This window comes from Capricornis sumatraensis, chromosome 15, assembly GCF_032405125.1.
Source record: "Capricornis sumatraensis isolate serow.1 chromosome 15, serow.2, whole genome shotgun sequence".
In the NCBI taxonomy this organism is placed as follows: domain Eukaryota; kingdom Metazoa; phylum Chordata; class Mammalia; order Artiodactyla; family Bovidae; genus Capricornis; species Capricornis sumatraensis.
In genome coordinates, this window is record NC_091083.1 from 66,062,400 (window position 1) to 66,090,152 (window position 27,753).

Genomic DNA, 27,753 nt, shown 5'->3' on the forward strand with positions numbered 1-27,753 from the left:
GTCACGGTAACTCTTCCTGCCTCGAAGGAATCATTGTATTTGTCTAACAGATGAGAATTCAAGTGACCACAGAGTCATTGAAATGGTGGGCACCCAAGCCTCACCCACTTGCCCCAGCCTCCCATCTGAATCCACAGTAGGATAATGACCCAGTTTTCTTGTTCCTCAAAATAACAGGACAACGAATAGCCTCTGTTCCCTTAGAGTTACTCAGTTCCCAGCACAGAGCTAAACACTTCCTGTGGGTTAACATTCCCATTTTACAGATGAATAGACTGAGGCTCAGAAACAAGGGTAAAGATGTCTTTTACCCTTCTGTATACAAGCTCTTCCCAGAGCTTCCCTTCCATGGAGGAGACACTCAGGAAATCTCCCATCTCTTAGCAGAGACTAGTCAATAAGGTAAACAGAATCCATGGCACTTCAGCCAAAATATTCCCTCCTATTCTATTTAGAGGAGCCAGATATTGGAAGGGAAGGGAGACCTTGTGTGATCTCTGCACTTCTACCAACATCCTGCACCAGCCCTCGGTAGCTCAGATGAAGAAGTTTACCCCAGAGCCTCTTTCTGCCAGAGGCAATCTCTGCACTTCTACCAACATCCCGCACCACCCCTCGGTGGCTCAGATGGAGAAGTTCACCCCAGAGCCTCTTTCTGCCAGAGGCAGGCTGATGGCACCTGACAGTAATCAACAGAAATAAGGAGGACCTCCCAGTTCTTAAAGCATCTTCCAGGAAAACAGTCCATGATTTTACGAGATCCTAGGAAAAGTGCATCCCATCTGAAATATTGTCCCCAACCATATTAACATTAGCCATTAGTTTTGACACTAGCTAACAACACTATCCTAGCATTTCTTGTGCAGCTGCTGCCTTCTAGAACCAGCCCTTCCACCCCAGCCCCTCTGCCCCAGGCCTCCAGCTCAAGAATGGAGTTCAACACCTGCCCTGACTGCATCCCTGATGGTGAAAGGGAAAGGAATTATCCACAAGGAGAACCCTATGGAAAAATCTAAAACCCTCCTACAGGTGAGTCCTGCCCATCATTGGGATGGCTGCGCCGGCTGGGGGATGTTGACGCAGCCAGTTACACGCATTTACCATGTGTTACCAGTACCCACAAGAGAGGACCTTCACAGAGCAGTTTGGTTGGAAATGAGGACTGAAGGTCTTAGAGCTACATACACAGTAACACTGAATTTCCCTTTCACTGGGTAGCCAGTTTCCTCTCTGAGCCTTGATTTCAAATCCCAGTTCTGTCACATACATGTTGTGTGTGTGTATGAGCAGATCACTTAGACTCTCTGGGTCTCCATTTTCTTATCTATAAAATCAAAATTATTTAACTTCTGTGTAGAGTACATCATGAGAAATGCTGGGCTGGAAGAAGCACAAGCTGGAATCAAGACTGCCGGGAGAAATATCAATAACCTCAGATATGCAGATGACACCACCCTTATGGCAGAAAGTGAAGAGGAACTAAAAAGCCTCTTGATGAAAGTGAAAGTGGAGAGTGAAAAATTTGGCTTAAGGCTCAACATTCAGAGAACTAAGATCATGGCATCTGGTCCCATCACTTCATGGGAAATAGATGGGGCAACAGTAGAAACAGTGTCAGACTTTATTTTTTGGGGCTCCAAAATCACTGCAGATGGTGACTGCAGCCATGAAATTAAAAGATGCTTACTCCTTGGAAGAAAAGTTATGACCAACCTAGATAGCATATTGAAAAGCAGAGACATTACTTTGTCGACTAAGGTCCATCTTGTCAAGGCTATGGTTTTTCCAGTGGTCATGTATGGATGTGAGAGTTGGACTGTGAAGAAGGCTGAGCGCCGAAGAATTGATGCTTTTGAACTGTGGTGTTGGAGAAGACTCTTGAGAGTCCCTTGGACTGCAAGGAGATCCAACCAGTCCATTCTAAAGATCAGCCCTGGGATTTCTTTGGAGGGAATGATGCTGAAGCTGAAACGCCAGTACTTTGGCCACCTCATGCAAAGAGTTGACTCATTGGAAAAGACTCTGATGCTGGGAGGGATTGGGGACAGGAGGAGAAGGGGACAACAGAGGATGAGATGGCTGGATGGCATCACGGACTCGATGGACATGAGTCTGAGTGAACTCCTGGAGTTGGTGATGGACAGGGAGGCCTGGTGTGCTGTGATTCATAGGGTCGCAAAGAGTCAGACACGACTGAGCGACTGAACTGAACTGAACTGAAAATCAAAATTAAAATAAGCAACTTTGGGGTCTTCCCTGGTGGTCCAGTGATTAAGCATCCGCCTTCCAATGCAGGGGAAGTGGGTTCGATCTCTTGTTGAGGAACTAAGATCCCACATGCCACAGGGCAACTAAGTCCATGCACCGCAACGACTGAGCCCATGCACTCTAGAGCCTCTTCTCTGGAATAAGAGAAGCCTGTGAGTCTCAGTGAAGACCCAGGACAGCCAAAAATTAATTAATTAATTATTAACTAAGCAACTTTTGGGGAACCCTTCCTATGTGCCAGGCTCTGACAGCCTCATGACTTGCCCCACTGACTCTTCACAATACCCAAAAGACATAGACAGATTTATTATTCCCATTTTGCAGACATGAAAAGTGAGGCTCAGGAGGGAAAGTAACTGGCCCACACTTACACAGCTACTGAGTGACAGTGGGGAACTGAACCCAGACCTGTTTGGCTGCAGAGGCGTGGCATGGGTGACACATATGGAAAGGGCATGGGGAGCGGCCACGGGTGGTCACTGGGCCCCTCCCACGCCTGCCTCCACCCCTCCCCTGCTCTCCTCCATACGTACCCCAACATCCATCTTTGCTCCCTTGGGTTCTGTGACCTCTGCATCCTGCAATAGCAGCCTCCTTGGGTCCCTCCTGAGAGCTGGAGGCTCAGCTGGAGGCTCTGCCCCAGGCTCCACAGCTCTGAAGTGGCTCCTAAGGGAAAGGGCCCACCCCCCAAACCACAGGGCCCCCACACATTTCCTCCTTGGGGTCTGCGGACCCAGGCCTAGAGCCTGATTCTGGGACCCCAGTGACTGGCCTTACCAGTTTTAGTCAGAAGCCCCTAACAGTCTGGTGCCAAGAGGACCCCTCCCTCCACTGAAGAGCTCCACTGAGTGCAAACCCCGCCAGGAGGCTGGACTTCCTGCCCTGCTCCTTTCCACCCGAATTTCAGAGCTCAGGTTATAAAAGCCTTGTCTTTCTGAGAAGCTGGTGACCGAGACCAGGCAGAGATTCTGGGCAGCCCTATTCTTGGAGAGGTAAGGACAGGGAGGCTAACTTGGGCATTTCTCAAATATTTCTTGAGCACCTACAATAATGTGGTGATGTGGCACAGAGGTCCGTTTCCCAGTTTCTCAGCCAAACTGGGTTTGAATCCAGGGTCCGCAGCTACTAACTCTGTGACCTTCGGTGAACCACCTCTCCTCTCTTTCACCGATTTCTGTAAAATGAGCCTGCTTCAGTGATCCCAGACTATCATAGTAAGGATTCAACAATGCAGTGAAGCTCATAAAGCTTCTGGCATGGAGCCTGCTATACAGAAATGACTCTAGTCTCAGCCAGTATGATTCAAGACTGGTGTGACATGGAGAGAGCTAGTGAGAAGTACTAAGGGCAAGAAGGGAGGAGAGACGCGACTTGGGTGAACTGATTGAGAAAAGTGCCTGACATGGGCACTGGCTAAACACTGGCTGGATGAGGAGTAGATGAGTTTCAAATCACCCCAGTAGCTGAATATAAATAGTTTATGCCGTGAATACAAATTTCCCAGTCCAAACTTCACAGCTGCAAGCAAACAAGAAGGTCTCTTTCTCTAGGACCCAATTTAATCACTAGTTTGAGTTCCTGCCATCAAGCAACAAAAACCTGGATGTTACTGATTCAAGGCAAGGCCAGGATGCTCTCAGGTGCTCCAGAGCAGGCTCAGCCACTTTGGGGGCATCCTATCCTTGCTCAGGGCCAGCATCTACCCTCTGGGTGGCTTCTTCTTGGGCACTGGGGTGGAGGTGTGCTGGCTCTTTGATGAGTCCTGTTTACCCTGGCGTGTGCCCTGGAGGGGTCTTCATCTGGCTGGTCTCTGCCTTGCAGTTCCAAAGGCTGCATCTCCTGGGCACAGCCTTGCCCACCTGGAGAGCCCCCTGCCGCAGCCTCTGGGGTCCCAACTATACCCCTTTGGCTGCCTGGGCAGGGCTGAGGTTCAGCAGGCAGGAACCAGTACGAATGTACTGTTTGAAATATTGATGTATCTTCCTACTAGTTGGTAAAAAGCCCTGACTTCAAGCCCCCCAAGTGCCTACCCTGGCCACAGTGGTGTTTCTTCCAGAACCCCTACCCCATGTCCTCTCCTCAAGATTCAGAAACCTCCATGGTTAAACGGGAGTACTACCTCTTTTAATGTCTCACAATATCACATAGCCGCGTTAACAGCTATTGGGCACACTACTTGCTAAGTGCTTTGCACATATTACTGAGTGCATTCCCCACAATAATCTATGACTGTCTCCCATTTTATAGATGAGAAAACTGAGGCACAGACAGGCCAAATAATCTGCTCAGGGTCACACAGTCAGGAAGTGGCAAAGTCCAGATTGGAAGCCAGCCCATTTGAGGGAAAAGGACATTTCAGGAAGAAGGAATGGAAAGCACTGACGTGAGATGGTGGGAGGCACAGGTCGTGTTCAAGGACTGGTAGCTCTAGAGCAAGGGGGAGAAGCGAGGAAGGAAAGCTGGAGAGATGGCTCTAGAAGAGGCAGAGCTGGGAGAAGCTGGCAGTGGGTCCCCACTGAGGCCATGGAGGTGGCCGGCGGGGTTCCCAGCCCTGTGTCCCCAGGTCCTGGGCACGAGGATGCTGCGGTTCTGGGGGCCACTGCTCTGCTGGGGGCTGCTGCCCCAGGTCCAAGGCGAAGCCCAGCACTTCGTCTTCATGCGCATCAGCAAGGATCAGCTGGAGACAGGTAAATTTTAAGGGGTGGGTGGTGGGAGGCAGGAGTTCCGGGAAGAGCAGTGGGTGGGCGGGCGGGGGGGAGTGGCACCACCTCCCTGCTCAGGGCTTTTCCTCCTCTGGCCTCCCCACCAAGCAGCAGCAGAATTTACCCTCCTTAGCCCACAGCTGACTCCAGCATCCCCTGCTCTAACACTTGCTGTGGCTCCCTAGTCACAGCCTTCAGGAGATCCTCCACGCTCCTCATCCTGCTTTCCAAGGCCCTGCCTCTCCAGCCTCTTCCACCACTTGCCCTGACTGGCCTTGGAGACTTCCCAGGCTCCTTCCTCTGCTTGCGCTGTTCTTTACCCGTTCTCAATCCCCCAACACGACGGATTCTGATTCGTACCTTAAGGCCAAGGCCTAACAGTCCCAGTGTCTGTCCCAAGAAGCAGGTTTCTTCCACTGGGTTCCCATAGCCCTTTGATGAAGCCTTGTCTATGGCCTTATCCAAGCATATTATACTTGTGATCCTGTCTGTCTGTCTCCCGAAGTCTGCTGTGAGGTCCTGCCTACCCACTCACCTCCTACCCCATTCAGCGCGATCCAACCTCACTGACCTTTCTGCTTCATACACCCACCAGGCTCATCACCACCTCAGGGCCTTTGCATGGCCTGTTGCCTCTGTCTACTTTGCTCTCTCCCAGTATCTTGCAATAATGGATTTCTCCACTTGATTCAGGTCTCAGCTCAAATGCTTCCCCCCTCAAACAGGCTCTCCCAGACCATCGTATCTAAAACTAACTTCCCCCTATCATGCCCCAACTCAACTCCGTTTTATTTTCCAAAAATTGCTTTGCTTGCTTATCTAAGGGCTCAGCTGTTGCCTTTCACTGCCCCCACCCCTACAGTGTAACCACCATGGGGGCACAAGCCACGGGGCTCCTGGTCCCCGAGCCCAGAGGAGAGTAAGCGCTTCATAAGTACTTGCTGCTAAATGCCTAAATCGCTGGCCCGGGGCCGGTGCTGGTGGGCAGCTGTTGAATGACTGAATGAAGGGTGAGCCCCGCCCTGAGGAGCGTCTTGTCCTCAGACATTTCAGACCTGTTCTTTAAACACCGCGTCCTGGACCGTGTGACCAGGATCCCTGTGAGGGGGGCCGCAGGTGAAGGCATTGCCATCTTGGATCACATGCCCTTCGTAAGAAAAAGCCTCTCCAAGAAGAGCAGTGGGATTGACCTGCCACTGGTCAGGGGTCTGCTCTCGGGACAGGGCCACTCACCGCTGAGGGAGCTGCTCCAGCTGGGGGGGTGAGTTCCTTCTGGCTTTTCTCTCTGCTCAGACTCAGTTCTCCTCTGTCAAGTGGAACACTGGGTGGGCGATGGGAGCCCCAGTGTCTTTGGAGCTTTTCTCCATCTGGAAAGCCCTCAGCAAGTGCATTTTTGTTGTCCCTAAACCTCTCAAAAGGAAGCTTCCCTGGAGACTCAGATGGTAAAGAATCCACCTGCAATGCAGGAGACCTGGGTTCAGTCGCTGGGTTGGGAAGATTCCCTGGAGAAGGTCTTGGCAACCCACTCTCATATTCTTGCCTGGAGAAGCCCCATGGACAGAGGAGCCTAGTAGGCTACAGTCTAGGGGGTCACAAAGAGTCAGACATGACTGAGTAACTAAGCACACCTCTCAAAGCCACTTGAAATCCTCCAGGGAACAAGGTAGAATCACAATCAAGGATCTTAGCCGGGAAGCCCTCCAACCCTCCACATTCAGCCTACCCCTGGGTATTGCAAACTGGCATAGTGTTTTTGTTTTTGTTTTTTTAATAAATCTGGAGGGTTTTAATAAAAGCCCAGGTTTTCTGATTGTATTGGTTTGCTGGGACTTCTGTGACAAAGTCCAACAAACTGAGTCACTTAACAGAAATTCGGGAGACTGGAAGTCTGAAATCAGGCATCTTCCATATCTCTCCCCTAGCTTCTGGAGACTTGCTGGCAATCTTTTGTTTCCCTTGGCTTGCAGAATCATCACCTGATCTCTGCCTTCATCTTCACTTGGCAGTCTCCCCGGGTGTGTGTCTATGTCTGTGTCCAAATTCTCCCTTTTGACAAGGACCCCAGTCACATTAGACAAGAGCCCCACCCTACTCCAGTATCACCTCCTCTTAACTCTATCTGCAACAACCCTATTTCTAAATCAGTTCACATTATAAGGTATTGGGGGTTAGGAACTCAATAATATATAAACTGGGGGGAAACAGACACAGTGCAACCCATAATAGAAATTCTCTCCATAACCAAGATCTGGCCCACCTGGCCTGATCTCCCCCCATGACAGTCATGGATGTGGGGTCCTTAGTTCCTAAGTCAGTCCCTAGTCACAACTTCTGGTAAAATAACTACCAGCATAAATGAATGCTGCTTATTTATGTAGGCTGGGGCATGGGTTCCTCCAAGGTCAACCTCAGTAGTCACAGGTATGCCTCCAAATCCACCTCTCAGTGTGAGCGGGGAGAGCCAGAGAGGGCCTGCAATGAGAGTCCAGAAGTTTTCTGATGGGGGTGTAATTGCATGAAAAGTAAGAGCACTAGGGAGGGTGGGGGTGCTTCCCAGAGAGGCCTGGAGGGGGTGCTGGGCCCATACTTGCCCCAGTGAGTGGTAGGTCTGGCCATCACTCACCCCTGCCCATGCATTGGCACCACCTCTGCCCACCCAGCTTAACACAGGCTTGGAAAGGCCATAGAAAAAAACGCACAAGGTCCAAGTCATACTTCAAAGCTCTTTGAAAGTTTCCGCACTGGAGGCAGGCATACAGCCCTTGGGGAATCTGACCCACCCAGGTCTTCCTCCAGCACTGGAACTTGTTGCTGCTCCTCCAGTCAGCATCAGATGAGTCACCAGCTTATATCTAATATTTAAAAAGAATTCTGAGTTCCTCTGAGCTCAGAGAGATGCAGGGACCTGAGGCCACCACAGGGAGCAGAAGGCTCATGTCCTCGCTCCTGGATGCTCAGCTGGGCAGGTGGTCCCTGGGCAGAAGGCAGTGGGATCACCAGCCATCTTGCTTCTCTGACTCCTGCTTGCTCTCGTCTGTTTTTGCAGAATGCTTTTATCTGAATTCAGACCTGTTAGATGGGCACAGGTAGCTCCTCTACTGTATTCTCACTTTGTGCAGGGGGGCACTGACACCCAGAGAAAGGAAGGGACTTGCCCATGTCTTCAAGGCTTAGAGGCTGCAACGAGAGCCCACTGTTCTGTAGCCGGGCCGGAGGTCATGGTAGTGAAAAGTGAAAGTATTAGTTGCTCAGTCATGTCCGACTCCTTGCAACCCCATAGACTATAGCCCACCAGGCTCCTCTGGCCATGGGATTCTCCAGGCAAGAATACTGGGGTGGGTTGCCATTCCCTTTTCCAGAGGATCTTCTCGACCCGGGGATGGAACCTGGGTCTCCTGCATTTCAGGCGATTCTTTACTGTCTGAGCCACCAAGGAAGCCCTGAGGGTCATGGAAGGGGTTGTCCCAAAGCTGCCCCCCCTTTCCCGGTGTCTGCCCCTACTCTAGCCAATACAGAAACACACACTCCACAGAGTCGCAGGGGGCTTACCAGGCAAGACAAAAACATCCCCATGCACACTGCTCACAGGTTGGTCATTGAAGAGTCTGAAGGACCCGAGGTCACCTTGCAAGTCCTGAGTGACAGCCTGCTGCAGGTCACGTTGAGAAGCAAACTGTACCTCTCACTCCAGAGGTGGGTGTATGCGCTGGGTGGGTGTGTGCTTTCTCCCCACCTCTCTCAGTTCCAGGCAGCCGTGCAAGACTAGCAAAAGCCTGCTGCCTGTATCACCGTAAGGGTCACAGTAATCCTTGAAACTTGGGCATGTTTCAAAGTCATTTTTCCTTTTTTCGTAAATATTTATTTATTTGGCTGCATCAGGTCTTAGTTCCTGCACGTGGGATCTTCATTGCGGTGCCCAGGCTTCTCTAGTTGTGGCTCAAGGGCTCGGCAGTTGCAGCATGCAGTCTTAGTTGCCCCGTGGCATGTGGGATCTGATGTCGCTCACCAGGGATTAAACCCACGTCCCCTGCATTGGAAAGCAGATTCTTAACCACTGGCCCACCAGGGAATTGCCCAAAGTCATTTTTTTCTGATGGAAAAACTGTAGGAGAGGGACCCACCTACACAGTGACCCACACAGTGAATCTGCAGCAGAGGCTGCAATAAACCCTCTGACTTCCGTGTCAAGGGACACGTGTCATCTGGAGTAAAAGGTGGATGCTCTCATGGGATGATCCAAGGAGGGTCTGGTTCAAGCTCACCCTGAGGCCCAGCACACTGGAACTCGGCTTGAGCAAGGCCATCCGTCCTCTTGGCTCATCCACAGAGAGTCATGACCAAGTCCTCTGCTGCCCTTGCCTGTTGTGAGTTCACTGCCAGTCTGAGAGCTCAGACCACCCACTAAGCGGTGGAGGATATGCCATCCTGGGGTTGTAAACACTGCAGACAACAGAGGGAGCGATATGGGCAGCCTTGGCACATGAAACAGGAAATCTCCTTGTTGTTGCCCTTAGGAACATCCAATCTCACCAATAAACAAAATTATTTTTGTAAAATATGGCATTTTTTCATTTAGATTCCCTCTCTAATTGAAATGTGAGTGACAAGAAATGTTTCTTTCATAGAGATGCGGCCACAGAGAAACAGATCTCTGTTATATGAGAAAAATATCATCACCCTTATAATGATGCACAGTAAAAATGCACTTGACCCTTGGCCTGGTGGGGACTGTAGTAAACTGAAGGCCACGTGGCCCACGTCCAGCTCACATCAGCCACCCTGTGAGGACCCTGGCCCAGAGCTGCCAGATCTTTTAGGCTTTTCCAAAGTTGGAATTCCGTGTTTTTAATGCCATCTCCTAGTTTTTCACTTGAGCCCTACAGACAACAGCAGGGCCCCACCTGCCGGTGAGTTCTGGACTCTGTCTTGGGCTGCGACTTGGAGCCTGCCCCGACACGCTGTGCCTACAGGATCCTGCGGCTCAGAGTCATCAAGAACATCCGCATCGGGGCTCGGCTGGAGCAGATGGGGAACAAGACCCACGTGGCCTTTGAGGAGTGCCACACCCCACCAGGGTACCTGAGCATCGAGGTTCTGGAGCAGTGAGTACCTACCCTCTTCCTGTGCTCAGCCCTCCAGTGAGACTCCAGGCTGGGGCTGCCTCAGCCCAGCCCAGGTTGTCAGGGACAGGGTCAGCTCCAAGGCCACCAGCTGTACACACTGTCCATCAGCATCTCCTGCCCCCGTGTTGAGTGTTATGGTCAAAGTGTGCATCCATGCAGGTCAAATCTTGGCTCAGCTGCTTCCTAACACTGGGAGCCTTGGCCAAGCTATTTGACTTCCAGGAGCCTATTTTCTCGCCAATAAACAGTATCACTCAGAGAACCCTGGCCACCCAGGGTGGTTGTCAGGGAGAGATGAGCTAACCTATGTGAGCTGCTGAGCACAGAACATGCCACATAAAGTGGCCACTGCCTGTGACTCTTTTTTAAAAACTATGTATGTATGTGTGTATTTTTGGCTGTGTCAAGCCTTAGTTGCAGTACGCAGGCTCTAGAGAGCATAGGCTTAGTTGCCCAGTGGCATGTGGGATCCTAGTTCCCTAATCAGGAATCAAACCCAGGTCCCCTGCTTGGAAAGTGGACTCTCAACCACTGGGCCACCAAGGAAGTCCCCTACCTATGACTCTTAGTATACCTAACACAAAAGCCACCTCCTCCAGGAAGCCTTCCATTGACCTCCACTGCCAGCTGTGATCTCTCCCTCTTTGAAAATCCCAGAGAACTTTATCAGAGAGAGAAATAAAGCAACAGAGGCAGAGGGAGATTCACGAAGAAATAAAGTTGAGGAGGACAAAGTCTGGGAGAGAGAAAGCAAAAGGCAAGAAGGGGAGAAAACAGAACAGGAAAGTGAAGAAAGAGGGGAGAGGTGAGAAGAGGGACCCCAGGCTGGGAAGGAAGCAGCCATCCTGAGCCTCCTTGTTACACAGACCCGCTGGGGCCTCCTCCGCCCTATCTGGACTACCCGCTCTGGCCTCAGTTTCCCCTTCCATGTGTCTGAGACCCCATCTGCTCTCCACACCCCTAGGATGAACCCCCTCCTGGTGAACGAAGCTCTGCAGTTGGTGACAGGTGTCCTGGACGAGGCGTTGCCCTTCCTCCTGCAGAAGATAGTAAGTTGCTCGTTGTCCCTGCCCCCTGAAAGAGGGGTATGACTCCCAGGTCGGCCCCTTGACCTCACCCCAACCTCAACGATGACCCCCTCATGCCTTTGCTCCAGGTGTGCCCCACTGCCACAACCCTGCTCAACTCGCTGCTGGAAGACCTGTTACACATCACTCTGCGTTCGTAGCTCCTCGCCAAGGGGAAGTGGGGCTTATCTGCTGTCCCTCAACTGCATGCCAGGAACTCATCTAGGCTCTGGGAAATAAAACAGACAAAGCTTTCACATGGGGAGCTTACTTCCTGTGGATAGAGGGAAGGGGCATTATTATGTCTTATCACCTTGATAACGCATTTCCCACTCTGAGCCTCAGTTTCCCAATCTGTAAAATGGGATTAACCTCAACCTCACAGAATGGACCATTGTGATAACACATATAATCTGGCACAGAGCTATGAATCATTAAATGTTCATTGTTACAAGACGCTCAGGCCATCCCACAATAAACATAAAGCTAAGCAGAGAAGGAAAAGGAATTTCTACTGCTTCGCAGCCTCCCCACACCCTTCCATCCATCCCCCTGGGAGGCTGGGGCCCAGCCTCCATTTCCTCGTTGCAGCCCCAGCCAGCTCGGGCCCAGAAGACTTCCAGTACTATGTCACCACCACAGAATTCACGGAAGAGGCCATCCTGATGAAAGTCCAGGTAGCCAGCCCCTGGGCAGGGCAGACCCTCTGGGGACATCCATGGGTCTGGGGGAGGATGGGCACGGAGGAGAATGAGGAGCAGGTGGGTCAGCAGGACAGGAAAATTTGAGTGACTAGAAAGGAGGCGCCGTTAACAAAGTCACAGAGAGAGGGTTGGAGTTACTTGAGCGATAAGCAAGGAGGCAAAGCTCATGGGTTCAAAACCCAGCTTAAGAAAGTCACTTCAGCCCTCTGGGCCTCGTTTCCTTACCTATCAAATGGTTTCCACCACCCAGTGCTATTGTGAGCTTGAAATGTGCCTGTAAGTGTTCAGCACTGTGTCTGGCACATAGTGAATCCTCCACATATTAATTGTAGCCAGTTTTTGGCCAGGGAGGTTGTACTCACTGAATTTCTCCTTCCTTCTTCATTTTTCTGAAGCTTGTGACCCCCTGCGGTCCAGGCCAGAGAGTCCCAAGGCCTGACCACCTGGCCCCCAAGCCCCTCCCAAAATTAGCCCAGGGCAGCCTGGCAGACCTGGTCTTTTCACTGGAAACCTACAATGACATCCTGTCCTGCCTGTACACCAGCAAGGAGATCCATGTGAGCCCCCAGGACCCCATGGTGAGTGCTTAAAGAAGAGGAGTACATTACTTTATTGCTCTATTTTTCACATGAAGAAACTGAAGCCCAGCTGGCAGAAGTACCTTTCTGGTGGGTCCAGATGAGTCACTTCCTCTCTCTGGACCTCACCTGGAGAACTCCTATTCATCCTCCAGAACACAGTATAGATGTTGCCTCCTCTAGTAAGACTTCCTTGAACACCCAGGCCCCTTTGGTTTTCCTCTCTTCATAACATTTTTCTGCAAATATGTATTGTAGGCCTACTGTGTGCCATGCCCTGTACACACAGGGTCTCTGCCCTTGAAGAGGTCAAAGTCTATTGGGGGAATAGAAACTAAACAAGAAAACAGTCAGATAAATAAAATAACGTATCTATTTATAATGAGCAGAGCAGTGGATAAGCAAGTGACTGGTGGAGATGAGAGGACTGCCCGGACACTGAGGTCAGTAAAGACATCTCTGAGGAAGTGGCCTGAATGGTAGCACAGAGGCACACACACACACAAGTCTACAGGAAGAGCAAGTTCCCAGGGTCAACAAGGGGGTCAAAGGAGGGAGAAATCCAGATCGATCACTGCTCAGCAGCCTCCAGCGTCTCCCCATCACACTCTGAATAAAATCCAGTCTCCTCCCCGCAGCCCTGGAGCCTTGTGCGGTCTGGCCCCGCCCACCTCTCTAGCCCCGCCCACCCACTAGACTCCAGTCACGCAGGCTGGACTGGCGCTCACCTCAGGGCCTTTGCACACACTCTGTCCCTACCTGGAACAATCTTCCCTCCGCCGTTGTTCTTAGTGCAAAATATCATCACCTGAGAGAGCCACTCTCTGGCCACCACATCTAAATATCTAAAGTAAGCTTTTTCTCTCTCTACCCTGTCTCTCTATTTTTTTCTCTTCAAAATATAGATCAAACTGTGTATATGTGTATGAGTAAAGTTATATGTGCAAAGTCATATATATATATGTACATATGTAATATATACACATAAACACACATACGTACATTTGTGTGTTCATTTCCTTAGCGTCGCGTGTTCACTGTCTCCCTCATTTTAAGGATGGGGACCGTGAACAGTATACTCTGTGAATACTCTGTATACTCTATACACAGCAAGTGCTCAGTAAATATTGAAATAGAGAATCCCAAGATCCATATCTGAACGAAATCTAGTGTTATTGCTGCACTTTTTACATGAGGAAACCAAGGACCAGACAGGGCACGTGACCTCCCAAGTCACCCAGCAGGTAGGATCGGGGCTAGAGCCAAGACTCCTGCTTCCCCACGCTGCTCCCTCCTTTGCACACAGGTGGCAGCTCTAAGTCTAGATATGAACCCTGTGATTCCATGTCCACAGAAATTCGTACACCAGTGGGTACATATGCAAGGGTGATCTTTGCAGCTTCACTTGTTACAGGGTGAAAAATAAAGTTAAACTAGGAGCCCATCAATAAGGAACTGATAAAAAAAAATAAGTCATGTTATGGTGGTATATGGTGGAATACCAGGCAGCTGTTTAAAAGAATGGGGTTGCTCTACAGGTACTGATGTTGAGAGAAATAAACAACCTGCAGGACCATGTGGTTAGAATGTTCACATCTATTCATTCCTCTGTGTGTATAGAAAACAGTCTGTCAGGATATACTCCAAAATATCAATAGCAGTTACCCTTGAGAATAGGATTTAGGGGAAAAGGGGAAAAAGTGTTTGGATGGACTTTTAATTTTTACTGTATACATGTTACAGTGTTTGCTCTGGTGATTTATGATTTTTGAAAATCAACAGAGTACAGATACATACATGATAAAGCAAGTGCAGGAAAATGTTAATAGAAGAATCTAGGTAATAAGTATCCAAATGTTCTCTATACAATTCTCTAAACTTTGCTGCATGTGTGAAAATTTTCACATGGTACTTGCCTGGGGGTCCAGCAGCTGGGAGTCCACGCTCCCAGTGCAGGGGGCCCAGGTTGGATACCTGGTGAGGGAACCAGATCCTTTGTGCCGCAACTAAGTTTGCATACCGTAACTAAAGATCCTGTGTGCCACAACTAAAACCTGGTATAGCCAAATAAATAATAACTATTATTTTTTAAAAGAAAGAAAATTTTCACAATAAAACATTGGCCGGGGGTGGGGGTTGAGGGTGGGGGAATCATTGAAACAGTAATGTCAGCCTTTCCATGTAAATCATGGTGAGAAGCTAAATGAATGGCTCCTCCTGTGCTGAGACTGTGGTGTGTCGGTGGTACCTTCAGCTGGGACAATTACAACTCACTGAACCCCACTGACACCCCTCCCAACCCATCAACCTGCTCAGAAAGGATCTGCAGGATTCTAAAGGCCAACGCATATCTTGCCCGTTTTCCAGGCTGCCAACCTCATCCAGCTATTGTCATTGAGCACACTGGAGCCTGAGCTCAAGGTGGGTGTGTTGCCTGCTTCTCCCCCAGCACCTCGGGCAGGATCTCAGGAAAGATTCTAGAACAGAGGACAGGACTGGGCCACACAGACACGTTGCATTTGGCCAGATGTTCCTACTGTGGACTCTGGAAATCACTGTACCTTCTTCACAAGTGATTAAAAGGGACAGTTCACTTAGCTCATTGTCCCACCCGGGTGACATGGCCCTGTGGCTGTCATGATTCACTACTGAATAAAAAACCCCAACCCTGCTAAGGCATACCCAAGCACATAGCAGATAGCAGTGAGCAGACGGTGCACCAGACCGCTCCACCTACTTCAACACAATCCTCGAAAAGTCTGCCCTCTCACCCGCTTTTGACACTTGTGCAAACTGAGACTGAGCAGAGTGACTTCACTTGCCCACACTCACATTGCTCAATAAGAGGAAGAACCAGGATTTGTTCTGGTCCCAGACTCCAAGATCCATGCTCAGCATCCTTTCTCCAAAGGCTCTGAGAACACAGAATAATGACAATAACCATTAAGAACCAATAAGCAGACAGGGCTTCCTCGGTGGCTCAGATGGTCAAGCATCTTCCTGCCGTGCAGGAGACCTGGGTTCGATCCCTGGGTCAGGAAGATACCCTGCAGAAGTGAATGGCAACCCACTTCAGTTTCCTTGCCTGGAGAATCCCATGGACAGAGGAGTTCATGGGATCACAAACAGTCAGACACGACTGAGCGACTAACACACACACACAATAGATAACAATAGTGCTACTAGACGCAAAGTTCCTTTCTAAGCACTTTACATTAATTGACTCACTTAATCACCACAACAACCTGATGAGGTAGGTATGATTATTATCCCCATTTTATTGGGTTGGCCAAAAAGTTCATTCATTCCAAAAGCTGTTATGGAAAAACCCAAATGAACTTTTTGGCCAACCCAATGCAAGCATGAAAGTTGAGGCACAGAGAAATTAAGAAAGTTGTCTCAGACCACACAGTTTAGAAGTAGCAGAACTAGACTCTGGCTCCAAAATCTATACTCTTATCTGCTTTGCATGCCCAGGAAAAAGGGGATGACATTTCACATCAGAGGAGCTCAGGGAGGGTAAGTGACCTTCCCAAGGTCACACAGCAAGTTGCTACAGAACTAGACCCTGACTCCTAAGATGGCCTTGTTCCCGTCCTTCCCAGCTAGGGGCTAAGGAATATGGTCTTCTGTCCCAGCCGGCACCTTCTCTCCTTTCACCTTATTTAGACTTCTGATCAATCCAGAGGGACCGTGGGAGTGACCATCAGCATCCCTGACCCTCCCATCGTCCACCTTGATGGCCACACAGCCTCCGTCATCCAGCCGGGCTCCCTGGTGCTGGTGGGGTCCAGCAACACCTCCCCCATCTCAGTTTCCTGGGTGAGTAAGCCTCAAAGTTCTTCGTTCCCTAAGGAGCTGGGGGCCACTTGAGGGCCCCTCTGGGGCCAGCTGACTGAGGCAGCATGACAGAGGGCAGTGGCAAACCTCGCCGCCATGACATCTGCTAACATTCCATAGCTGTGCCTGCTGTGAGAAAATTAAAATACTTTCACACCTGCTCCCCTAAGTCCAGCCCCCGTGCTCCCCAGAGATCTCTTCAGCAACTACAGAGTTTTGCCTCTGACACCCTCTTGACTCTCTCTTCTGGACATGGCTGCATTGAAACCCTTGTCCACAAAACCAGGAGAAAACGCAGAGAAACAGAGTTCATGGAGGGCTAAATGTGACTGTATTCTCTGCTCCCCAAGAGAGAGGCGACCCAAGCTAGAGAGGGCTGGATCCTGGGAGGAATTCTGGGGAAGACAGCTCCATCGAAGTATCAGCCCCTCTATCCCGAGCCCCGCTGGGGTTCCTGCTTCCCACTCCACAGACCTTGAAATTGGGAAGGTGCTGTGGGACACAACTTAGCAACTAAACAACAACTGCAGGGCAGAAAGGTCTCTCCACTATAGGTGAGCTTAGGACCATCTGGTGTGTGCAGCTGGATCCTGGGAACTTAGCTGGCATTATTCCCTGGACCAGATATCAGTCATCTCTGGCTGGCAGTGAAAATTCTGGTTTCTGGTTTAGGAGGTAACCATGTGAATTATGGAGGCCCAGGGACAACCCCCTCAAAACCAAGAGGTCCTCTGGCTTCCAGCTAGTGATTCCACCACAAAATGACTCATTGCAAAAGGCCTTTCCTCCACTGAGCTGAGCTTCCCCCTCCCCTCATATCCAGCCCTGGCCTCCAGGAGCACCCAGCACCGCCCACCCAACCCCCCCACCCCCCCCCCCACTGTGCTCTCTCCCATGGCAACACCCACACACTCGTGGTCTGAACTCACAGGAGCCAACAGCTGGGGCTGGGGAGAGGATGGGGTGAGGGGGGCTAGCCCTGGATAATGTAAGGTGTTCAGCTCAGTTCAGTCACTCAGTCGTGTCCGACTCTTTGTGACCCCATGGACTGCAGCACACCAGGCCTCCCTGTCCATCACCAACTCCCAGAGTTTACTCAAACTCATGTCCATTGAGTCGGTGATGCCATCCAACCATCTCATCCTCTGTCGTCCCCTTCTCCTTCCACCTTCAATCTTTCCCAGCATCAGGGTCTTTTCAAATGTAGGGTGGGGGTGCAGGAAATCCTTCCATCTGGAATATGAATTCCTCTCCTGTTCTGACCTAATAATCTCCACTCCTCATAGAAACTCGTTTCAAATGCTGTGTTTTCCTCGAAAAATCAGGAATTAAAACTCCAATTCACTCCAAACAGGTAAACATTTTTGTGTGGGATGTTCAGGAAAAAATGAGGGGGTTGACAGGGAGTGTGGAAGGAGAGAGTGTGGTTTCGGGGCGCAAGGCTCCCAGCTCACTGTCAGTTGAATGGAGCCGTTGAGAGGAGGTGGGAAGGAAAGGGGTGGGCGGGGGGAGGGGTGTTGTGATGTGAAGTCATTGAACAGTGCACCCTTCTCCCACCCCAAGCAACTGCCATGACCTAAAAGGGTGATCTCTTTTCTCTGGCAGCATTACAGTCATCCTGGGCCCTTACCCCGCTGGCCTTGAAAGGCAGGTGAGTCTCTTTCCTTATCCTTGGCCTCTCATGGTTCTGAAGCACCCACCCGCAGGCCTGAAAGAAGGCCCTGAGTCGTGGGGGTGGGAAGCCTCACTCGCTTTCTGGGTGATCTCATCCTGCCCACGGGGGTGGGGAGAACCCTCAGAATGTCAACTTGTCCATTACATTCTTTCATCCACTTAACAAGTTGGTCCCCTTGCAGATCTGGCCCTGGGGTTTTCTCTCGTCCAACCAGTTTCCTGGACTGCCCTGCAGAGAAGCAAAGAATCTTACTGTGACCTGGAGTGAGGCGACCCTTTTTCAGGGCCCCCAGTGTTCCCCAGTCCCTTCACAAGTCTGGTCGTCTGGCTCCAGTGCCCTTTAATAGTGGAGTTCCCAGGACTCCTCCTGGTCTCCTGTGGGCACCTGGACACTGGAGTCCCCCCATTCCCTGGTCGGAATCTGCCAAGCCAGCAGAAGTGACCTTCCTGTTCCTCTTTCATTCCTTGTAGAAAGAACGTCTAGAGGCCTTTCTCTTCGAGCTTCTGAACTGGAGGGTCCTGCCCCGTCACAACAGTGAGCGCCACTGTGTTCCTACTCAGGCCAGCATTCCACGCGGCTGGAAGCCGCATCAGCCATGCCTGCAGCCACACGCAGACAGCTGGCTTCCACGCTTGAGAATTGCAGAGACCCTGAAGTCTAGGGGGTGGGGGGGGTGGCAGATGGGGGGTGGGAGAGGGGCTACCTGTGCCCTCCTTTTCTTTGCTCAGGCTGCTAGTGGTAACAAGAGCTCAGAGTGGGGCGAGGAAGGGCTTCATAGGGAGGTGGGGGTAACATGACGGAAAGTACGAAAAGGAGAGGCCCTCAGAGGTGGTGGAGCCCACAGCTCAGCGTTCCTATACCTGCAGGGGCCAGGTAGGTAACCCAAAGGAAGCAGCCCAGATCGGGCCTACGGAGAACACGTCCCGCCTTTAGCAGGCAGCTAGCACTCAGCTGGGGCTTCCCAGGTGGCTCAGTGGTAAAAGAACCCACCTGCCAATGTAGGGGACAGAAGAGACTTGGGTTCGATCCCTGGGTCAGGAAGATCTTCTGGAGGAGGACATGGTAACCCACTCCAATATTCCTGCCTGGAGAATTCCACGGACAGAGGAGCCTGGCGGGCTGCAGCCCAGGGGGTCCCAGAGTTGCTCAGTCAAACACGACTGAGCAACTGAGCATGCACGAGCACTCAGCTCAAATGAGAGCAGGGAAGACATGTTTTACCTTAGAGAGACGCCAGAAAGCTGAACTTTTTGAGACATCGCCTCCATCTTAGATAACAGCAACAAAATCAAACTTTCCCAAAACACCCTTGTCTTAGTTTGAATTTCCTGGGAAGCAGACCCTGAGGCAAGAGTGCAGGCAGCAGGAAGTGGTCCCGGGAAGATGGAGGGGTGTGGCAAGTGAGTCTTCCAGACATGCAGCACGTAGTCAGGCTCTTCTGCCCTGTGGCACTCACGGCTGCCCTCTCCTTCCACCTCCCCTGAGGTGGTCTGTCTACCCATCACTGTCTACCCAACACCTGCTGCCCATCACCTGTCTACCCACATGATTATTTAGCCATTGCCTATGACCCAGCCAGAGGGTGAGCTGCTGGAGGGCAGGGATCCCTGGTCTTTGTTTTTTGTGTTCCTATACCTTGTCCAGTGCCTCCCACCCAGGAGACCCTCAGAAAGTATTAATACATGTAGGATAAACAGTTCAGACCTCACTCACCTCTGAGAAATCACCTGGCTCAGCCTCCTCCTCTTTCAGAGAGACCCAGAGATGTCCCCCGTGGAACTACCCAAGAGCACTCTGCAAGTCTCTGGCAGATCTGAGCCCTGAACTCTGGCTCCTTGTTTCCCTGACATGAGCTTTCTTCTGTGCTCCAACTCCAGGACTCAAGTTAGGACTTCAGAGTAAAGCCAGAGAAGCAGAGCGGGGCTCAAATGCCAAGCAGGCTGAAGGGTTTACCATCTGTTCTGTGGCCCGTGGTAGCCAGGGAAGGTTCTGGGCATGAAGTGAGCCAATTCATTTTCAAGAAGGGGAACCAACTGGAGGTGGATGGTAGTTACAGACAGTCCAACAAGGCAGCCAGAGGCCAAGTGGGCAAGGGTTAGTCGTGTCCGACTCTTTGGGACCCCATGGACTGTAGCCTGCCAGACTCCTCTGTCCATGGAATTCTCCAGGCAAGAATACTGGAGTGGGGTGCCATGCCCTTCTCCAGGGGGTCTTCCTGACCCAGGGATCGAACCCAGGTCTCCTGCATTGCAGGCAGTTTCTTTACCATCTGAGCCCCCAGGGAAGCCCCCAGGTGGTCAAGGATGCAACTTTCTCTGGAAGAGCAGAAAGGAGGACACGCCCAGCCCCACAGACACCTGCCCACAGCACATTGAGCTCCCCCGCCCTCCCCTCTTGCAGACCTGCTCATAGAACAAGGCCTCCTGCTGCCCAACATCAAGGGCATCTCCTTTGACCAGGCGCGAATGGAGCCCTCCGAGGTAAACGATGGGAAAAGGAGCTTCCTGGGGCCCACATGGGAGGTCAGAGCTACAGGAGCCATGGGGTCCTACAGGTGCTTGTCCCCATCCTGCGGAGGGGGACGCTGAGGCTCCGGCAAAGGTGGCGCTCCCTTGACCTTCCTCATCTCACTGTCTGTTCACAGCCATACTGGGTGAGCTGCCCCACTTATAGATGAGCAAGCTGAGGCTCTGGGAGCGGGATTCTCCATGAATCCCTCCAGGAGCCACACCCCTGGCTCTCCGAGAGCTTCAACAATTAGCTCCATCAAGTTGACTCTATTACTTCTCCCATTTTACAAAAGAAAGGTAGAGAAACTTGCCCGGGGCCGCAGAGCTAAGATTCCAACTGGGGTTCATCTGACTTCAAAGCCTGTACCCTTAGCCTGGACCACCCACCATGCTAGAATTGGGTATCCTGACCCCCCAAAACAGGGCTGCTGCCTCTTGCACCTGCTATCTGAATGCCAAGAAGGGGAGATGCTGCCAGAGATCAGAGGGCAGGGGAAACCAGCAGAGGAACCATGGAGGTGGTTCCATCAGCATTTGCCAGCTCTGAATCTGCCCCCAGAGTCGCCTTGCCCCTTCGGCCCTCTGCCCTTCCCTCTGCGGGTGAACCTGAGAAGAGGCTGATAGGAAAGGACAGAGCTTAGAGATGCCCTTCATTTCTTTGTTCCTGCCTTAAACAGCAGCACAGGAAGGGATGTTGGGTGCAAGGCAGAAAGAGAATCACAGAACCTCCTGGCTGTACAACCTCAGGCAAGCCACTAGAGTCTCTCAGCCTGTTGTCTCTGTGTAATGGAAAGAAAGATAGTTCTCCCCCTGGGCCAGAAGTGAGGGCTCCCCTCACAAACAAGAGCAACCACTGAGGCCAACATTTGACAGAATGTGACCCACCACCCCAGGCATACAGTTCGAGCTTCAGGACCACCAGTTATGCCCAGTCCTGGACCCAGCACTCCCAGTTCCCAGTCCTGACATTCAGGAAACACTAGGAATCTGCTTTCAAGGACCAGAAGTTACTGAGCAGGAGGAGGCAGGAGGGGACAGCAGCAGTTCCTATCACAAAACCCCAGCTCCTCGCCTGCGCTGCTCCCCACCCCCAGCCTCAGACTCCACCCTAGATTCAGCTCAGGGTGGCCCTAGTTGGGAAGGGTTGGCTTCAGGTGACCCTAGCAGGTCAGGGCTGGAAGGGCCACTAGAGGTAACATCGGGGCCCACCTGCTCAAAAATGATGCCGCAGATCCTGGCTGTTGGGGCCAGAACCCGGAAGAATAATCAGGGCATAGCCCCTGCAGCTACCACATAACCAGACCTATAGGGGCAGGGGGACTTCCTAGTGGCTTAGTGGTGAAGAATCTGCCTGCCAGTGCAGGAGATGCGGGTTTGATCCTTGGGTCAGGAAGATCCCTTGGAGAAGGAAATAGCAGCCCATTCCAGTATTTTTGCCTGGAAAATCCCATGGACAGGGCTATATTCCATGGAGTTGCAAACAGCTGGACATGACTTAGCAACTAAAGAACCATAACAGCAACCGAGAGGCAAGGGGAGAACGTGTGGGTGGGCTCAGTGGCTCACTCATTAATTCACTTCTAGACTCTCCCACACTGTCAAGTGATGGCATCGTGTGCAGCTCTAGCACCTATACTCTAGTGTACATGAATGACACCACCTAGAGTTGGACAGTGCACAACCTGTGCGTCCTTCCATGGCTGCCCTCATCACTCACTCATTAATTCAGGCAATAAATGTGACTGGCTGCTCTGTGCCTGGCCCTGCGCTGAGTGATGCTGAGATACAGATGAATTAGACCCAGGGCCTAAACCTTCCAGGAGCTCCTATTCTTGTGGGGGGAAAGGGTGCAGGAATGGATGGATTCCAGCAACATGGTCAGGTCTGGCAGGGGTTTGAGCATTGTGGGTGGGAACAAGTGAAAGGCTCCAATCCACCTCAGGGCGACCCAAGCAAAACAAACCCCAATGCTACAAAAATATGAGAGTCACCTTGATACGCAGGCTTTCAGGACAAGCCCCAAAGACTGGTCTGCCCCTTCACTCACAAACATTCCCGAGACCCTCTCCCCCTCCACTCTATCCCCCTGGCCAGTTGGTTCCTGACTGTGCCCTCTGGCCACCAGGGGAAGGCATGTCCTCAGGGCATACAGTCCCTCTCAGGCGTGGCAGGAGCAGCCTCGGGGAGAGCTGGCTTTGTGCGCGGTGTGGACTGAAGGGACGCATCTCCCTGCTTCTATCCACAGGACTACCTGCTGCTGGCCGTTCCGAAGGAGTAACCAGTTCTTACCGAGAGCCAGTCCCTCCCCTCAGCCACAAGTGCTTCCGGCCCTTGGGAATGCAAGAATGGCTACCGTCACAGCGGAAAATCACAGTGGCAGTAAAGATGATTCTTGCTTGAGGAGTCTAGTTCTGAATTTGTTAAGGGGTTCTGGGAAGTGGCCAGGCTGTTCTGAAATGTTTCAATGAAGGGATTATCTCCCTGGCCATTCCTGTTTTCCCTTAGCTCCTCAGAGGGGTATTCTGAATTCTGTATTCAGTGTCTTAGATGATGGAAGTGCCTCAAAAAATGGAAAAGGGGCTTGAACTCCGAAAGCCTAGCCCCTGAGAGGATGGGGTATGGAAAGGATGGGAGGAACATGCGCACACAGGAAAGCTCCCCTGCTCAAGAGGGAGGAAGGGAAAGGAAGCAGGAAAGAGAGTCCCTAAGAAGAGAGGGACCACAGGAGACAGATGTCTGGGAAGCCCTGAGCAGAGAGGGAAGCAGGCAGACCCCCTCGCAGGTGAGTGCTTGTGAGACAGCCACACTTCAGAGCTCCCCTGGCCTCGAAGGCGTGGTGAGCAGCAGAGTGATTTTCATGTGCCCAAGAGCAGGGAGAGAGCAAGGAGAGCCAGGGAGAGAGCCAGGGAGAGCAGGGAGAGAGCCCAGGGGAGAGAGCCAGAAGCATCCTCACCACCAACCTGCCAGCCCCATGTGGCCCAGGCAGAGCAAAGCAGCAAGCAGAGAAAAGCCAGGCACCAGAGGGCTTTGCAGTCTGAACTGTAAACAGCACCGTGGTTGCCAAGGATGGAGGGATGGCCAAGCAGAGGGACGCCCCCTCCCACACCTGTCAAAGTCCACAGCAGGTTGGGCCCTGCCCCAGAAAAAGGCAGATGGGGGAAAACTTCAGACTCTTATAGAGACTCATAGCAGGCTCTGTCTTGAGAATAAATAGGTAGTCAGCTGCCCAGGAACCCCAGCTGGCCTGTGAAACTGGAGAAATTGCTGGGGAGGCAGTCCTGCGAGCTGATTCTCCACCACACAGCCCAAATTATGGGGGGAACTCACCAGTCTGCTGCAGGGCCCCTGATGGTAGGAGGAGGTGGGAGCCCAGAGCAGACCACTGGTGAGTCCTTTACCTGAATCCTCGACCTGTTTTACAAACCTCACCTTGAAGGGAAAAAGTTCCCCACAGGAGCCCCAGTGCAGGAGCCATCAGGAGGACCTCAAGCAGGAAGGCAGGACCGTCCTGCTCTTGGACCTCACCCTTGATGTGTATATGACACACTTAAGATAAGGTCTAGGCTGGAACACGCTCTCCCAGAGAAGACGCGAAACTTTACCCCCAGCCCAGAATTTTCCCACCTGTGTGTGAGCACATCACCTGGCACAAGGTAGATACTAGGCACAAAATGATTGAATGGAGACTTCCTCAGGACCCTGGCTTGCTCATCAGCAGGAATGACCTGTCCAAGCAGGAGAGAGCCTCTCCCTCGAGCCTTTGAAGATCCTCATTCCTCACCTATGGCTTTACCAGAGGCATGTCACTCTGCAGTCTGCAGACACTGTTATCCCATTAAACCTCATGATAACACTGGGTGCTCCCTGATACGGTGTGAGATCACTCCCATCTGCCAGCAGGGCAACACCACTTCTAATGCTAGAAGTCAAGACAGGGGCTCCAAAGACCACCCTCCTGCTCCCTCCACCCCGTATGGTCCCTCCCTGCCGCCACCCCCATCCCAGGCCTCGAAGCTCAGCTAAGGAGCAAACAGCCCAAAACACCTCCTCCACTCACCTGCTCTGGTGACCTAAGATCTTCCTCAAAAAGAATCCCCCTGAAGGTCTTCTTAAGAAATACATCTTTTTAAGAAGTGATTTTCAATTTTTCAAGGCTCATGATCCATGTCTTCAAATAAAAGCTTAAAAGAAATCTGCTTCGTAAAACAGATGACAAGGGAGCTCCTCTGATAGAATGAGACAGGGGGCTGGACCTCTGCCCTCTCTCGTCCCACTTTCTAATCCCCAAAGTGGGCACCTCTGAGAAGCCTCTATGCCCCATGGAGTGAAGTCATTGAGTCACCCAGGAGGGAGGCCATCAAGAATCAAGGGTGTTGAGGGACATGACACAGGATGGACGTGTTTTGACCAACTGGGAAAATAGCCTAAAGAATGGGGAGAGGTTTATTGGAAGAAAGAAAGGGGCCCAGAAGGAGGAATATTGAAGGCACTCACTCTTCCCCACCCCGACCACAACTCCCCAGTTCAGGGCTCTGATTCCTCCACACCCAGTCCAACGCCTGGTCCAGTCCTGTGGTCCTACTTTCTAAATAGTTCTCAGATCCACCAGCAGTACCACACTGAACAAGGCTTCCACCATCTCTCACCTGGCTTATTCCGGCTGCCTCCCACCTGGACTCCAAGTAGCAGCCAGAACAGACTTTTCCAAACACAAATCGAATCATGTCACTTCCTGGTTAAAACCCAGAAGAAAATCCGTGGTCTTCACCACGGCCCACAAGGCTCTTCCTGACTGGCCCCAGGTCAGCCCTCCATCCTCCTCAGTTTCATCGGCCTGTGAGTTGCTCAAACGCACCAGATCTTCCCTACAGCAGGCTGACCCAAGCTGTTCCCTCTCCCTCAGCCCCTCACCCTGTCTTGGGTGGTTTCTTCTCATTCTTTAAATCAACTTAGGAACCATCTCCTCTGAGAGGCCCTCAACTACTGCCATCTCAGGCTTCATTTCTTTCAAAACTCTTAACACAACTTGTCCTTTATTTCACTGAATTTTATTGGCCTGTTTACTTGGTCTGTGTCTGTCTCTCTGACTATAAGTCATAAGGGGAGAGACCATGGTGCATTAATGCATTCATGGTGCCTGGTACATAGCTGGTGCTTAATAAATGTCTGAGGAATACATAGATAGATGAACTGATGGATGGATGGCTGGCTGGCTGAACTCTCCTTGCCTCACATAAGGCTGTCACTTTACACACTCCGAGCCACTGTGTTATCTGACTCCCATAATCCCCCATGAGTAGCAGGCAAGGAACTGGTAGCTGATTTGACAGTCAGGGAGAGAAAGTGAGGCTCTGAGAAGTTGACCCATTCATTCATTCGACCATTACTTCATTTGTTCCATGTTTACTGCACACTGAGTGGAGGCAGGGATGCACAAGATAAGTGAGACACGCCCCAGCCCTCAAGAATAGCACAGACCAGTGGCACGAGAAGACAAACGGCGCGTCCTAGCTCAAGGCTTTGGTTTCAAGCACATCTGTGCTTGAATCCCAGCCCTGCCACTTTTGTAGAGGAATAGCAGCTTCTCTGAGCCCGGGTCTCTTCATCTCTAAATGGAGATGTGGGTGATGGTAATGTGCTGCTGCTGCTGCCGAATGCGGGTCGGTGTAGGGACGGAAAGCACTTTTGATGCTTATTAACAGGGGCTTGGCGGCTTCGGTCACAGTCTCGTATCTTTTCAGTGTGTTTCCCATGACATGATCCTCTCTCCATCTCAGGCAAAGCTAGATCCATCCACCCCCCAGCCCCTACACCCGTAAAACCCAAGCTGGCTGATATGCAAAATGCCATCAGAGCAACACCTGTAGCTATGCATGGAGCCAACCTGTTGCACTTTCAAGCAGCAAAATGTAGCCCATGGATGGTAAAGTCACTCAGTGAGAAAGCAGCAAAAACAATGTGTAGCCCCCAGGGAATGAATGAAAAACTCCTCTAGGCATAGACATATTCAGCTTTGACCTATAAACAAACCATAGGCCTAACAGATTGACGTCTGTGGGGCAACTGGGTGGAAAAGAAACAGAGTCAAAACAAAGACATCTGCAAACATGTCTTAAATACTTAACCTTTTGAAACCACTCAAGCATTTGTGACAAGATATATTCACATGTATCACTGTAGCAGGATGTGTCAACAAAACTCTGTCCTCCCATTGAAAGTAAAAACTCTAGTGACATTCAAATGTCTCTGAAGTGAAGTGAAGTGAAGTGAAATGAAGTCGCTCAGTCATGTCCAACTCTTTGCGGCCCCGTGGACTGTAGCCTACCAGGCTCCTCTGTCCATGGGATTTTCCAGGCAAGAATACTGGAGTGGGTTGCCATTTCCTTCTCCAGGGGATCTTCCCGACCCAGGGATCGAACCCGGGTCTCCTGCATTGCAGGCAGATGCTTTACCCTCTAAGCCACCAGGGAAGTGATAAAATGTCTCTATGCCTGCCTTAATTCTCATAAAAGCATTATAAAGAATCCAATATTTCAGTTAAAAAAAACCCAAATCCATATTTGGTTATAGCAAATAAAGTATAAATAGTTGCCAAAGTCTAGGAAAATGGTATAGAATCTGAGAGAAAGGTAGACCAAAAAAAAAAAAAAATTCTGAAAAAACTGATGCAAAACTACATGGTGATGATGATGATAGTAAATTACTGAATACTCTGGAGAAGGCAACAGCAACCCACTCCAGTACTCTTGCCTGGAGAATCCCATGGATGGAGGGGCCTGGTAGGCTGTGGTCCATGGGGTCGCGAAGAATCTGACACGACTGAGCAACTTTGCTTTCACTTTTCACTTTCATGCATTGGAGAAGGAAATGGCAACCCACTCCAGTGTTCTTGCCTGGAGAATCCCAGGGACGGGGGAGCCTGGTGGGCTGCCGTCTATGGGGTTGCACAGAGTCGGACATGACTGAAGCGACTTAGCAGCAGCAGCAGCAGCATATATGCCAAGGCGCTTCCCTGGTAGCTCAGAAGGTAAAGAATCCACCTGCAATGCAGGAGACTCATGTTCAATCCCTGGGTCAGGAAGATCCCCTGGAGAAGGGCATAGCAACCCACTTCAGTATTCATGCCTGGGAAATCCCATGGAGAGAGGAGCCTGGTGGGCTATGGTACATAGTGTCGCAGAGTCAGACACGACTGAAGCGATTTAGCACGCCCACACACATATATGCCAAGCATGCTGCTAATTGTTTGACATATTCACCTCATTTGATCCACAAGGCAACCCTAT

General features: G+C 51.1%; 1 protein-coding gene across 1 annotated transcript; it reads left to right on the top strand.

Annotated features, from left to right (window-relative positions):
- Positions 1-4,846: 4,846 nt before the first annotated feature.
- On the top strand, positions 4,847-22,745 carry LOC138091910 (BPI fold-containing family B member 3-like). The gene is made up of 15 exons (XM_068987926.1): positions 4,847-4,955; positions 6,015-6,231; positions 8,559-8,663; positions 9,941-10,072; positions 11,058-11,142; positions 11,250-11,313; positions 11,752-11,837; positions 12,260-12,442; positions 14,810-14,863; positions 16,112-16,264; positions 17,569-17,636; positions 17,888-17,933; positions 18,428-18,491; positions 20,358-20,437; positions 22,713-22,745. The coding sequence occupies exons 1-15, from the start codon at positions 4,847-4,849 to the stop codon at positions 22,743-22,745; spliced, it is 1,479 nt and encodes a 492-aa protein (XP_068844027.1).
- Positions 22,746-27,753: the final 5,008 nt, after the last annotated feature.